The 15,688-nt window shown below is 34.9% G+C and overlaps 2 protein-coding genes and 1 pseudogene across 2 annotated transcripts; 2 read left to right on the top strand and 1 right to left on the bottom strand.

Moving 5' to 3' along the window:
• Nucleotides 1-3,473: 3,473 nt before the first annotated feature.
• LOC120130764 (OBERON-like protein) lies at nucleotides 3,474-6,535 on the top strand. Its single transcript, XM_039147919.1, has 3 exons — nucleotides 3,474-3,557; nucleotides 4,224-5,379; nucleotides 5,766-6,535. Exons 2-3 carry the CDS (start codon nucleotides 4,290-4,292, stop codon nucleotides 6,389-6,391), a joined length of 1,716 nt encoding a protein of 571 aa, XP_039003850.1. The 5' UTR covers nucleotides 3,474-3,557; nucleotides 4,224-4,289; the 3' UTR covers nucleotides 6,392-6,535.
• A 1,138-nt stretch (nucleotides 6,536-7,673) lies between these two features.
• Nucleotides 7,674-9,917, top strand: LOC120130763 (annotated as a pseudogene).
• Nucleotides 9,918-10,395: 478 nt separating this feature from the next.
• Nucleotides 10,396-12,019, bottom strand: LOC120130766 (cytochrome b561 and DOMON domain-containing protein At5g35735-like). The gene is made up of 3 exons (XM_039147922.1): nucleotides 11,323-12,019; nucleotides 10,973-11,227; nucleotides 10,396-10,820 (listed from the first exon to the last, which is right to left on the bottom strand). Exons 1-3 carry the CDS (start codon nucleotides 11,938-11,940, stop codon nucleotides 10,500-10,502), a joined length of 1,194 nt encoding a protein of 397 aa, XP_039003853.1. The 5' UTR covers nucleotides 11,941-12,019; the 3' UTR covers nucleotides 10,396-10,499.
• Nucleotides 12,020-15,688: the final 3,669 nt, after the last annotated feature.

The raw sequence follows: 15,688 nt of genomic DNA, 5'->3' as shown, positions 1-15,688 counted from the left end.
ACGGCTAGATATGACTTTAAACACATTCCAAGCTATAAATACAAGCTAAGGACACTTGAAGAAGAAAGAGAACAACTATCCAAGCAATCAAACACAAGAGAAGAGTTTTTCATTCTTATTTCATCTTTCTCTTGTAAATATTTTGTTCTTGTGAGCTCAATCTTGTAAACACCTACCTTAGAGAGGTTTTCTTGTTTACATCTTTTATCCTATTGTAAAGGGGAAAGGTTCTAGCTAATCCCGTGTAAAAGCTAGGGAAAGGTTCTAGTTTAGCCCGAAAAAACTAGGGAGTTTGTAAGGTTACTCTTTATCCTCAAAAGAAAGAACAAATTAGTGAATTTGTTGGAAAATCCTTGGTGAGGAGCTAAGGTAGTGGACGTAGACTTTGATTGAGAAAGTCGAACCACTATAAATCGCTGTGCAATTCTCTATCTTTCAATCTCCTTACTCCCTAAACACAAAAACCGTTCCGACCCCTCTTTTCAAATCGTTCCAGTTGTCGTTTCGAGCTTTCGAAAATCCTAACAGGCATGCACCGCCACCACCACCTTGTTCGGTGTAGAACTCGACGAAGCTCCATCAAAAAACCCTTAAACCCCATTTTAGTCTCGATCTGATTCCATTCGCCGTTGACGTCCGTAGGCCATGTCGTCACCATCAATCGACTCGCCATCCCAACCTAGTCAAAACTCAACCAGATATGTCCTATTTGGGGTTGTCATTCATCATGAATCAACCGACAAAGTCTCGTCAAAAAACCACAACCCCTTCACTATTTTTCATGATTTTTGACCAATTTCGTCGTCAATTTGCCTCACCGCCGCTGTCTTTGAGTTCCATGCCCTGTTCTGACCAAAATCCAGGCAAGCTTTTCTCTCATTGTCGTTATTTTCGTTGTCCGCCGTGAAGGGTGAGTCTCAGTTCGTTTTTCGGTGGTTTATTTATTTTATGGCTATTTTTTGTATTCTTTTGGATTGATTTGGATATTTGATGGCTTATCGAGCGCTCGACTGTCATCCCTGTCCCTGTTACCCGCCACATGTGTCGTCACACGCCGTCGTCGCGTGTGGGAGTAGTCCCGTTGAAGCTTCTGGAAAACTGTGACTGAGTCAACTGAGTCCACTTTGAACGAGTCAAATCGTTGACCTACCCGTTGACTATCGACCTGCCTGTTGACTTTGACCCATTGACCGTTAACTTTGATCAAAAAGTTAAATTTTTTGAAAACTCCTATTTTATTTTTTCGACGTCCGGTGTTCGAATTTGAAGTATGTTTTGTCAAATTCTAGCCCGAAAACCTCCAAATTGACCTCCGAACCCGAATATACATAGTTATCTTAATTAAATTGTCTGAGAAAAAATAAGGAAAGGGCAAAGACTGGTGTATGACTTTGGTTATGATAAGTGCCCGTGATTCTTCTGACCCATCGACTGCTCGACCCATCTCCTCTCGATTCGCCCGACCGCGTGAGCCGTGATTACTCGTGTAATTCCGTAACTCTGTTAAATACTCTATTCAATATATTATTCTGATAGTAACCCTACTCTGATCTGATTTAGGACTATGTACTATTTTTGTTCGTAGTGAGACCAATGTTTGGTAGATCTCTCGGACCGACATGTTTTGCGAGGTGTGCTCTTTGTGTGCTACATACTTGTTTTCAAAATATTTGTCTAAATTACTATGTGTGCATGAATGTTTTATCTGATTTGAAACATGAACGATTTAAATGACTGAAAAGCATGATTCTGGTTTATTGACTTCTCGAATACCTGATATATGTTTTACTGATTTTAAATTTCGGTTTAACTGATACATGTTCTCTGGTTATTGTTTACTAAAAATGTATGACCTCTGATTTTTAGATTTACCAGTACTGTCTGAAACTGTTTTCACTGGGATTCTAGGATGTACTTTACAAGCTCTGCTGGATCAACTCCGATCTTGCTGGTAATTCCTTATGGACCTAAGGCGACCCTTGGTTGGGGTCTTAGGCCCAATGAGCCTAGTGGTAAGACCTTATTGACCCTGTGGCACTCCCATAGGGTGGCACCTTTACTTTGTGCATTGTGGTAAGAACTTATGGACCCTATGACACTCCCATAAGGTGGCTCATTTGCTTTGTGCATTGTGGTAAGTCCTTATAAACCTGCGAGCACTCCCCTCAGGTGGCTTCTACGCTTCGGTTAAGGTAAGTCCTTATGGACCCAACGTGCTCCTAGATCATATGGGCCTAATGTAAGTATTTATAGATGCAGTTATGGGGAACTGCATTTGGTGTTCAGTTGGAGGATAATTCTCTTTTGTTTTTTTTAAATAAGAACCTCATTGATATTCTTATGATACTCTACTAAATTATTTTTAAAATTTTTCTTTACTTTGCACTTCAGGACATACTGAGCTCTCTAACTCACTCCCATCTTTCCTTTTTCAGATATTTTGAATAGGCTTCTAGATCGACACTTGGAGGATCAACACATTCCATATAGTATATTTTGTTGTAATGGTTTTATCTTCCGAACTGCCTTCATGTTGGTAACACGTGCCTATTATTTTGATACATGAATTTTATGGCCTATTTTCCTATCACCTCTGATGTATGTATTAATTTTGACACTAGTTATAGGCACTTTGTTTTACTGATGATATCTCATGTTTTATATTATCCGTTTTGGGATTTTTTTGATTTTAAATATGTTTTAAAAGAGATTGGTTTTTTAAGTGTTGAAAATGTTTTGTAAATATTTTTATTTGTAATCCGTTAGATCTTATCGTATCGCATATGACGAGTCTAAGGGATTACATAGAAAGAAAAAAGAAGGGATAATACTCAATCACAAAAAAAATGAAAAGAATGGAAGGAAAGAATAAATGAAAGAAGAAAGAAGGGATAATACCCAAAAACAAACAAATGAAGAAGAAATGGAAAGAAGGGATAATAATAACAAATATGTTAGGTGACATTTTCAATTGGTTAACGGCCAAACTTAATGGTATGTCATTGCTGGACTCATTTTGAGTCACGAAATGAAATATTAGGCACCAAATTAAAACAAAATAAACGTTAGACACTAAACTGAAAAAATAGATATAGATTAAACACATTTTATATATTTAAACCATTAAATATTGGTGAATATATAGATTAATTTGAATATAACTCGAGTTTTAAGTATAAAGAATTTGAGGTTAATGATATAATTTTATAATATTTTTTACTAAAATAAAAAGATAAAAGAGAATATAAGCCACCGAATACAAAATAAAATGTTGTGAATATTAATTGAATAACCAAAAATCTTTAAAAGTAAATAATTAAATAATTAAATATTTTAAATAAATATTAATATTATATTAAAATTTAAACAAACATAAATCTAATTTGATTTGTTTATGTTATTTATTTCTAACCTTAACATATTCACGTGTATTTGGATAAAAAATAGTATAAATTTAAAGTAACAAAAGAAATCCCCATTCGTCGAACGGCTCTCTGACTCTGGTCATTGCTCAATTTTTCTTTCTCCGGTCTTTGCCGGTCCAGTTTTCGTTAAAGGTATATACTTTCCCGTTACTTACAGTCTATTTATTTTAGGGTCTTATTTCATAATTTAGGTTTGGACCTTGTTCGATTAGCGAGATGTGTAAGTTTCTAGTCTTAGGTTTCTCAGTCGGATGGATTTCGAATTGGGTTTTTTTTTGCTGGGTTTTGACTCAGATTAGAGTTCTGCTTTCTGACCTATCTATGCCATATAGGCGACTTTACGAGATTGGAATAATTATTGTTTGAAAGGAACGAAATTAAGGTGGTTTTGAAAAGTTTCGAGTTCTTAGCTGCTGACATTCATTTGGATTTTGATTAAACAGTTTGAACAACTGTATTGAGATGTCGAAGTAAAGAAGGATTAAAAACCATCCCGGATTTTGCCTTTTTTTTGGATTTTAAGGATTAGGACTAAAGATATGGTTATCTATAGTATGGACTCTTTTAAATATCATTTTGTTATGAAATGCATGGTTTTTAGTTTTATATGGAAAAATTAAATGGGTAGGGCAGGTCTTTCACTCTCAACAATGATGATTTGTTTCTTACTTTTTGCATCTTTAAGGCAAATCGAAAAAGGTAGAAATCAGACGGTTTTTTTCAGTAGATAAAGCTTAAATTTATTTTATTAAGTAATTCTAAGTTTCGTTGGATCATGCCAATTGCTTTTATTTTCAGAGTAATCACGATTTATTGATGGGAACATCATCTGGTTCTGATATTAACCGGCAGCGTTCATAAAAAATGTTACCCCCACGGCAACAACCACGACCAGGGAGCTTACAAACTTCATTGTCCTTAGCCCCCTCTGATCCTCACTTGTTGCCTGATACCCAAGAACCCAGATCAAACTCAGATAAAGTTCATGAGTCCCCTACCGAGAGTGCTAGCTCTGAAGAGACTTGGCCTACTGCTGATGCTGTCGCAGCGAAGAAGATGGAAATGGAGAAAACGGAAAATGACTGCCCTGAGCAATCTGTCATCCGTCGTGTTTCTTGTGCTGATAAAATAACTCTTCGAGACATTGCTAGAGAAAGAGTTGATGTTATCTCTGAACAGATGCATCACCTACCTGATGAGTTTTTAGATGAGCTAAAGAATCAACTGAAGTCTATTCTGGAAGGCAATGGAGGTTCACAAAACAGGGAAGAGTTTTTTAATCTGCAGAAGCTTGTTCAAAGTAGATCTGATTTAACAGCGAAGACATTGATTAGAGCACACCAAGCTCAGCTTGAAATCCTTGTTGCAATAAATACAGGAATTCAGGCATTTCTGCATCCAAACATCAGTCTATCCCAAACTTCTCTCATTGAGGTTTTTGTGTACAAAAGATGTAGAAACATTGCATGTCAAAACCGGCTACCTGCGGATGACTGCACCTGTGAATTATGTGCCAAGAGGAATGGTTTTTGCAATCTATGTATGTGTGTTATCTGCAACAAGTTTGATTTTGAAGTAAATACCTGCCGCTGGATTGGTTGTGATTTATGTTCCCATTGGACTCATACTGATTGTGCTATTCGTGATGGGCAAATCTGCATGGGCCCTTCTGTTAAAAGTGGAGCAGGTCCTACCGAAATGCTTTTTCGCTGCCGAGCTTGTAATCGAACATCTGAGCTGTTAGGTTGGGTTAAAGACGTCTTCCAGCATTGTGCTCCAACCTGGGATAGGGAGGCTCTTATAAGAGAACTTGATTTTGTTGGTAGAATTTTTCGTGGAAGTGATGACCCCAGAGGGAAGAAACTCTTTCGGAAGTGTGAGGATCTTTTGGAAAAAATGAGGAGTGGACAAGCCGAATCTGCAGCTTGCAGATCGATATTAATATTTTTCCAACGTATAGTGTGCGCTAATTATTTAATTGTCCTTTCAAATGATCATGTGATTATTTTTGGTTATCCAGTGAAAAATATTGCTCAGTTATGCATGCATTCTTCTTTCAATTTATTCATCAACTTTCTGATGATCCTACATCCCAACAGGTGACCATGTCATGCATTATAATTTCCTTCCTGCTTTGATTACAACCCCAATTTTGGCTTGTGCATTTTGTTTGAGACCTTAATTTTTTTTAGGAATTAACTAGGGTCCTTGATAGGTTTTATATTAAAGAAAGATCACGAATCAAGCTATTCCAGACATTCATCTCTAAAACATTTTTGTTCTCTGAATAAATAACCTTTTATCGCTTGAGTTTAAATCATTGTTATTCCTTTTGTATAGAGCTTGATATGGATTCTCCGACAAGTCTGGAAAACGGGGAAGGTGAACGGTTGATAGCACCCGGAGAGGCAATCAATCGAATCGCTGATGTAGTGCAGGAGGCCATAAGGAAGATGGAAATGGTGGGGGACGAGAAGATGAGGATGTTCAAGAAAGCTCGCTTGGCTCTTGATGCTTGTGACCGGGAGCTCGAGGACAAGGCCAAGGAAGCGGCAGAAATGAAACTGGAGAGACAAAAAAAGAAGGCGCAAGTGGAAGAGCTGGAGAGGATTGTAAGGCTTAAACAGGCAGAGGCTGATATGTTCCAGCTAAAGGCCAATGAGGCAAAGCGAGAGGCCGAGAGGCTTCGAAGAATCGCTCTGGCGAAGTCAGATAAATTGGAGGAAGAGTATGCCAGCAGTTACCTGAAACTTCGCTTGAGTGAGGCAGAGGCCGAGAAACAATATTTGTTTGAAAAGATAAAGCTGCAGGAGTCTTCACGAGCATCACAGAGCAGTGAAGGCGACCCTTCACTTGTGTATTCCAAAATCCGCGATCTACTCCATGGCTATGGCTACAATATCAACCTCTCCAAAACGGAGCCTCAGCCAAACGAGCGCCACTGTTTTAGAACGAATGCCAGTTAGAATATGTTATGTTGCATTATCCCTAAGCTAGTGTAAGGTTTGCATTTGCAACTATATTTTACATGGACTATACCTTATGTGAGGTAGGTACTTAAAAGATGTTATTTTTCTTCATTTAAGTATCTAAAGTATTTTTTTAATTAATGTTATATGTCAGGAACCTAAAAAGGATGATCTATTTCAGACGTCTATTTTGAGAAAAAATATTTTAGATATTTAAATGACAAAATTGATTATTTTAGATATTTATTTTGATAAAAAATTATTTTAGATGAAAAGTGATATATTTTAGATATCTAATATTTAATTAATCCTTTATGTAACTTGTGACTTTAGTCCACATTTTCAGATAATTGTGATAACTTTTCACACATGGATTCATGATTTTTTTAATATTAGTACTTGAATTTCATATATATATATATATATATATGAATTTAGTCCTCTTAAATATATAGTACAATGATGTATAATATAATCTTCGAGTAAAATATCATTTAAAATATAAAAAATTGAGATCATTGTAAACAAAATATTTTAGGGATGAAGTTATGGAAAGTTATAAATTTTAAGGATTAAAAATTGTTTTACGCCTAAAATATAACATATTAGATACTAATTCAGTCCTTCGCTGTTACCGATAAATGCAAATAAGGTATTAATTATGTCATGGCAAAATAAAATAAAATTTTGGGGATTGAAATGTGGTGGGAGAAAGCGAGCAAAAAAGTTTGAAATCACAATTCAAAGCACCCCCTTTTATAGAAGCTCTCATAACTTGATCCGTACTTCATCTCCCCCACCTTCTTTTTTACTGGGATTATGGATTGAGAGGCTTATATGACAAGGCAAGGAACTAGAAAAACTGCACCTTTTTCTATTGGCGGAAGTATACGGATTCAATCTTCTCACAACTCGAGGAACCTTTTTGATGCCTTAAAATTAGGATTTTTGAGCTGCACTCGTGTGCATCATCTCACTTTCACTGTTTCATTATTGTCGTAACACAAAAACATACTTTCAAACCTGGGTTTAGTTCAATCGGTTTATAAAAGTTGATATTAAAATATACAACTTGATAAAACCGACTCTTGTTTTGCTCACATGCTTTCCCTTTTCCAGTGTTTTTATGGATTCTAAAAGCTTGGATATAGTAGTAGTCCCTTTTTACTTTGATTATCGAGTCGGGTGTCAGCAATTTATTAGTGCCGCTGTGCCGGTTGAAGGAGATAAATGGCAATGAGAAGTGCAGTGCATGTTTGTTGTATTTGCAGAGCTTTTATCTCAGTTTCTTTTGTTTCATGATGAACAATTGCCAATGGAGGTTTCGAGTTCGAAAGATAGTTCAGTAGCTTCGAGTCCTTTCTCCTCACCCAATGTCAGTGCCCTTCTGAAGATTAAGATCGTCTCATCGTGAAAACATAAATGACTTTCTAATTCTATGTTATTCATCATACATTTGCATTTCAGTTGAAGAAGTCTTCTGATTTTTAGTTTTTGATTATTTCAGGTGCCAAGAAACTGGACTTCCTGTTTCTATTCGTGTTCGAGTCAGTGAAAGAACCTTCAGCCTTCATAAGGTATGGCCAAAAACAGATAGATACAATCAAATTCAATTAGTTTCTGTGAAATTTGTGTTGCTGTTTTCTGTGTCTTGTGCCAGCATCCGTTGTTTTCAAAGAGTGGATACTTTCAGAAGAGGTTAACCGAATCAAATGAGCTTGAGTTGCCACAAGATTTGCCTGGAGGGCCCGAAACATTCGAGATGATAACATTGTTCATCTATGGATCCACCACTTTGGTTGACCCTTTCAATGTGACCGCCTTGGGGTGTGCAGCCGAGTTTCTCGAAATGACGGAAGAGTACTGCATCGGCAACCTCTGCCAGCGATTCGATCTCTATTTAAACCAAGTGGTATTGCAGAGTTTGGATGACACACTGATTGTTCTCCAGAAATGCCAAATGTTGCTCCCATGGTCCTCGGAGCTGCTGATCGTGAGCCAATGCAACGAGTCCCTGGCCTTTATGGCCTGCATGGAGATTCTCGAACCGGAGAGGAAAAGGGACATACCGGTTGTTACGTTGCAAGTGTTGGCCAGTGAGGCTTGGAGCAGCGAAACGGTGAAAGCAATAGAAAGCAAGGACTTATGGATCAAGGATCTGATAGCTCACCATTTGGATTCTTCAAAAGGATAATTGGTTCCTTAAGAAGGCAAGGAATGAAAGACAAATACGTGACACCCATCATTGTTTTCTACGCAAATAAATGGCTACTCTCCAAGAAAACACACCAATTCTGGGAAAATTCAGGTGAGCAAGGTTTCTGTCATTTTACAAGGGATTCTTGATTTACTTCCCATTGGGGAAAAGGCCAGTAGGGCCATTCCTGTTGGAATTTACTTCGCAGCGCTCTCTAGATCCTTAGAATTTGGATTAACAAGCGACAGACAAGTGAAATTGCAAGATCAGATTGCAACTATGTTACACTTTGCCCAAGTGGAAGATCTTCTCTTTCCACAGATTGGAACAGAGTCCATTTCATCAAGGAATTTGCCATTATTAAGAACATTTTCTCAGCTTTTGTATCTTTTAACATGGAGACCAACCCTTCCCCTTCAGAAAGAAACTTCATTGTTGCAGAATTAGGGGACACGTACCTTTCCCATGTAGCTTCTGATCCACAAATGGAGCCTAACAAGTTCACAGAACTCATCGAGTTATTACCGATATCTTACCGTCAAACGCATGACCACAGGTAAGTTTTCGATAACTTATCGGCATCCTCAAACATTTTGTGTATTCATGTCATGTTTAAACCGGTATTCCACCTATTGGTCAGGCACATGGAGATATAACACAAGAAGAGAAGGAATCAGTCTGCAAATATCTAAACTGCCAAAAACTATCACAAGAGGCATGCATTGAAGCGGTTCAGAATGAGCTGATGCCACTGCGTTTGATCGTCCGAGCTCTTTTCGTTCAACAACTAAACACCCACCAAGCGTTTAAAGAATGCTCGGACTCGTTCAGGTTCACCGGTCAGTTCTCCGGGAGCCCATCGAGCTCAAGATGTCCAAACTCAAGAAACCCGGAAGAATGTCCATACAAGGACGCAGTAGAGCCGGCGAACAGCAAACCGTTGAGCTCGGTCCTACCAGATGACCTTCCAACAATAGATAGAAACTACGAAACTACGAATCAACGAGCTTTAGACTTCAGAGCCTTGAACAAGGGCTCATGGTGTTGAAGAAGACTCTTCAATGGCATGAAATGTCAAAGAAAACAGATTCAAATCCGACCAAATCAGAGTGCATGAAACTGTATGGCTTAGAAAGAAGATCAGGAAGCAAGAGAAAGAAGCCTTGGGGAGATTTAACGGGTTGCATAGGTTCTGTAAATTTTGCCTCGCAAAGAAAGTATGTAACTAGGCTTATTAAGATCTTTCGTAGATTGTCATTGTTTGGGATTAGAAAATCAAAGAGAAAGACAGGAACTAGTGGTCTGTGGGGTAAGTCAATCTAGCATGTCAAAATGTTCTGATGCACAAATCTTATCAAACTTGGGATTTAAATAAAACTCTCATCTTTTAAACCGAATTGAATAAGGATGCGATGTTTTTTAATATGTTCAAATAAAGATTTGATGTTTTTAAGTATGTTTAAATAAAGATTTACTCTTTTTAAATATATTTGATTGAATTTGATGATGTAGCATGTTCTTTTTATATAAAATATGATATTAAAAAATTAAATTAATATTTAATAATTTGAATGGTTAAATTTTTATTTTAAATATTATTTAATGTCTTTATTTATTTTTTAAGATAGGAATTGGTCATACTTCAACTTAGCTAGCGGCCCAACGTGTATATACCAATATTCTACCTTAGTATATGAAATTAAATAAAAAAATAGAGTGGATACATATGGTATAAGAGTTCATCATCTATATAGTCTGTACATACAGAAACTCCAGTGTATACAAATCATAATAACCCATAACTAAAACACAACAAAAAAACAATAAGATGCAATAATAAATGTGGGTCATCTAAGACATCCTAAGCACATGGTGTAATAGACTAGGACTGACCGAAAAAAAATTTGACTACACGCGCTGTCCCATGGCAGTGGCACCATATCCATGTCCGTTGGCTCCATTCATGGTGTGAGGCTGCTTATTCGTCTTCTTCCTCATGATAACAACGTACCAAGTGAAAGCTTCCAAGAATGTGGCCAAAACTCCCAAGAATATGAGAATCCCAATGTAAATTCTCTCCCATTTGTCATCGGGGTTAAGGATGTCGAAACCCTCGAAGATGTTGACGATGCTAAGGATGATGACACTGTACCCAATCAAATGGTGGTAAATGTTCCAATACAATCTGTACTTGTGGTCCTTGTTTGGCCTCAGAAGCAAAGCGAATACCTGTCAATATTATTACAATTAATGATTCTCAAATTGGAGTAGCGTTGAAGCCAAATATTTAGAACGCCACCAAGTATATAACCCCTGGCGGCAAACTGAAGAAAAAGTCGCTTTTGGTATACGTAATAACGATAGCGAGGAGGTAGATTTACCTGAAGAGTTCCGAAGCAGAAGAGGATGATGCCGATGGTCCTATGGGGATTGTAAGTGACTCCAGGAGAGTCGCTGCCGAGCTTAATACCCGTCGCCCATCCAGCCACGCCAACAACGTAGGCTGAAGATTGGCAAGCAACGTGGAGATAAAACCATGCAGGATCTGCAGATTTAAACACCTTCATGTACCTAGCTGTTATGGCTCCCAACGGCATCAAGATTCCCCAGCTGACAGTGTTCAGTACTCCATGAACCTGGAAAATTCAAGCAACCAAACTTTAAAAACCTGGAAATTAATGAATAATTTTTGTGTTGGCAATTCTAGTAATCCGAGATTGGATTAACTTACGTTTCTTCTTCTTGTTCTGGAACCTGCTGATGAACTCCCTCTCGATGCTCCCGTGAGGAAATTGATACTTCCAGCGGATTGAACGTTGGCCCCGGTGGTGGAATGAGGCTGTATTTGGCCGTTACTCACCCGACCTTCCTGCCAAACCTGACTGGTGGCTAACAAGTTTTGGGAGATTCTCAAAACGGCGATTATCGTCATTTCGTTTCTCTCAAACGTGGCAGAAAGACTTGGAACCGGGAAGCTCAAATCCATCTGTTGCATGGAAGGGGCCAAGCTATCAATCGAGGTTGTGAATGCCTGAGCCACACCACTGGAGTTGACGAAGGCAACCAAAGCCTGTGTACCCACCATTCTCGGTCCACTGGGATTGATGCCCCACGCCGACCACTGTGACGAGGAGGTGCCGGTGTGTCGGAAAGCGATTTCAACTGTACCAGCCGATTCATTATACGTCCAGTGGAGATAACTGTTCAAAGCTGGAAGATCGGTGCAGTTGGCATATTGCCTGTCGTTGGAAAATGTTTGGGAAACACAGGTTTGAGCAGAAGACGATGAAGCCAAGAAAGAAACCACCAGGCATGAAAACAGGACAAAGTTCCAGGCTTTGATCTCCATGTCCAAACTGAATTGCCTTACCCACCTTGGAGACAAAATCAAGTTTCCAGGAAAAAGAAAATTGTTTCTCAAGGCAGATTGTGTGTCAAGTTTTCCTCTGGAACTTAACAACAAATATATATATATATATATATATATATATACATATAATTTGTAATCAAGTAGAGCAGAGAAATAGGAAGAAGTCGGTCTTTCAAAGACCGTGTAAGAGAGCTTGTATATTTTGACTATTTCATTTCTACCTACTATATATACACATTTGGGTTTAATATATTTTAATATAACCATAACATGAATCAATTAATTTAAGTTGTTAAATATATTGTTATTGTTTTTAGATATTACGGGTTCGAACACTAACAATTACAACATGATAATTGAATGTTCATTATCAAATGATTGAATAATTTAAAACATACAATTACTTTATAATCACACTAACTTAATAAAAAAATAATGTTATCATATTATAATTTATAATTAGTCTTGATTTTCTTTTTTAAGATCGAGGAAGGAGGCAAGAAAATGCGGTCATCATGGCAGTATTTGGTTCCTATTTCAACCACTTTTTTAAACTTTGTTTGATTAGAGAAGATACAACGAATATAGTATATCAAAACATAAAAAGAAAATTAATTAAAAGCAAGATATAAAGAAAATACTATTAACATATTATACAAATTATTCATCTATTTTGTAAATATAAAATAGGGTAAATTCCGTATTTAGTCCTAAACTATTAATTTATAGTTATGTGGCACTTTTTTATGGGTAAATTGTAGCTTTCATCACTCAACTATCTTCTCACTTCTATTTTAGTCATTAAAGTTTAAATTTTTTTAATTTAATTACTTAACTTTCAAATTACTCCTAATTTAATTACTCTAACTTTCAATTTTTTTATTTACATATTAATAAAATAATAATAAAAACATCATGTCACAAAAGTTATTAATAAAATAAATAGAATGATTAAAATAGAAGCAATTTGAGAGTTGAGTTAAATTGAATATTTTTAAACTTTAATACTAAATAGAAGTAAGAAGATAGTTAAGTGATGAATGATGTAATTTACTCTTAAAAAATGCAGTGTCGTTAAGTTTTTAACGGCGAAGTAATAAAATGAGATAAAAACTAAACGTTAAATATGATTTTAAAAAAATTTAAAAGTTTACATACTAAAACAGAACAAAACTGATAATCTAGGCACTAAATGCATGATTTATCCTATAAAATATTAGGTCTCTATACAATATGGTCCGTAGAAATTTAGCCCTATACTATTATAGAGCAAAGAAGGTGATATTGAAAAGGTACAATTCAAGTAGATACCACAAATACAATACGAAAATACACACAAAATGAAGGTAGACCAACAATCAGTCGATTCAGTGGGATGGGGTATTAGATCCTTTAAGTAAGATCATAAATTCAAATTATGACGTTTGTGAATGAAACAAGTTGGATTAATTGAATTGTCATTACTTTTATAATATCTGATCCGAATTACTCGATTAATATATCGAGATACATATGATTATACCCAAGAATACATACAAAAGTTAGTTGTTTGCGGTTCATTTAGAATATTATAAAAAAAAAAAAGATGATGCCGTGCAGTTGTTTCCTATTGAGTAGCTGCGTTTGGCAACCAATCCCGAGGGAATAAATCCACGTTCACATTTGGTTATATGAAAGTTTCCATCAATATTATTAGTTTATGTCGATGCTAAATAAATAAATCAATCAATAAAATATTTTTTAAACTTTACGTTTGAAAATAAAACATAAATTAATTTAAATTATAAATAATTTGTAAACAACTAATATAAATTATATTTTATATATATTAAAACCACATGCAAATATAATTTTATATTTATAATATTATATGATTGATATAAATTTTTAAAAAAATAGACAAATCCAATGCAAATAACGCAAAAGCATGTAGGGGTGTTCAAAATTCTATTTAACCGAATTAACCGATCGAACTGAACTAATTCGGTTAATTCGGTCGGTCACTGAATTAGTTCGGTCGGGAAACGGTTAATGTTTTTTTTATATTCAGTTAACGGTTAATTCGGTTCGAAATCGATTAATTAACCAAATTAACCGAAATAAAATTTTAAATATTAAATATATTATATATAACATATGAGTTCAGCCCATACCATTTAAAATTCAATTAATAATTTAAGATCCAATAACTTTTAAACCTAAATCAATATTAATTAATTAAAAAATTTATATAAATTTTTATTTTATAATTATATATTATTTAAATTAATTGTAAAATATTTTTCTGAATTAAAAAATATTAAATATATTATATATAACATACGGGCTCAGCCCAAACCATTTAAAACTCAATTAATAATTTAAGATCTAATAACTTTTAAACCTAAATCAATATTAATTAATTAAAAATTTTATATAAAATTTATATTTTATAATTATATATTATTTAAATTAATTATAAACTGTTTTTTTTAATTATAAAATATTTAATTTTTATATAAATTAGAAAATTTTAAAAAATTTTGGTTAATTCGAAAATTAACTGAAATTTATTCGGTTCGGTTAACGGTTAAAGAAAAAAAAAAGTTCGGTTAATTCGAAAATGGTAGTTCGGTCGGTTCGGCAACCGAATTAACCGAATGAACACCCTAAAAGCATGTATATTTAATGTTTTTGTTTTGAAACGAAATGTATTCCGATATGAATAAAGAAATAAATTATTGTATTTTATTTTAAAGATTTTTATTTTTGTTTTGCGTTTGCTTGCTACACAATATTGTATTATATAGTACATTATCATTAGACGTATTCAAGAATCCACCTACATTTTTGTACTCGATGACTTTTTCTATATTTAATAGACTATACAAAATAAGTTTGACGTCGAAATTCATTTTTATTAATTTTTTATTTGATATCAATTAATTTAAAAATGAATGTTCAACATATTAATATTCAAATTAATATCAATTTAAATACATTTTTATTCAGGGCTCAAATTCATTATAGAACTCAAAAAGCGGCTTTAAATTTCCAAACAAATGATAGAAAACAAGGAACATAGTTGTCTTGTTTGTTTGTTGGGAAAACATAAGAATAATAAATAAAAAACCTCTTTTTGACTTGGGAAAAGGTCTATGTCGCCGGCTAGATATGTCATTTGCTTATCGACACTTTGTTATTAGATATGTGTCGTTTTCTTCACCGGCCGACGGCGCCGTCCATTGTTCCGTTGGCTGTCTAGCTTCTCACACAGCTTGTATCGTCCAACGGTATAAACTGATAATAACTCAGCCTAGAAGGAGATGAGTTTCTCATTAGAAAAACAAAAACTTTCTTTCTTAACTTATAGTAAGGTTCGTTGAAGTTAAAGAGACAATAAGAATATACCATTAATTAAATCATTAATATTATTTTAGATTAGTTAAACACTCAAGTCTTTGCGTTCTAAACAGAATGAAGAGGACAAAGTAAACATAGGTAACAACCAACATATATTTCTTTAATCATTACTCATTATATGAATCAAAATCAATTCAAGTATATATTTCTTTATATTTACATGAAAGTTTTTTCATAAAAAAACATATGGCATATATATTATGTGTTAGGTATGACTCATAAATATATCGGTAAAGAGGACATGGTTAATTTTGTAATTATGTACTAGGGTTTATTTATTATAAATAGAGATGCAACCTAAATCTATGGGACATTGAACAAAACT

Source organism: Hibiscus syriacus, unplaced genomic scaffold, assembly GCF_006381635.1.
Source record: "Hibiscus syriacus cultivar Baekdansim isolate YM2019G1 unplaced genomic scaffold, ASM638163v2 tig00110548_pilon, whole genome shotgun sequence".
NCBI lineage: Eukaryota > Viridiplantae > Streptophyta > Magnoliopsida > Malvales > Malvaceae > Hibiscus > Hibiscus syriacus.
This window is presented reverse-complemented; position numbering and strand designations above follow the sequence as displayed.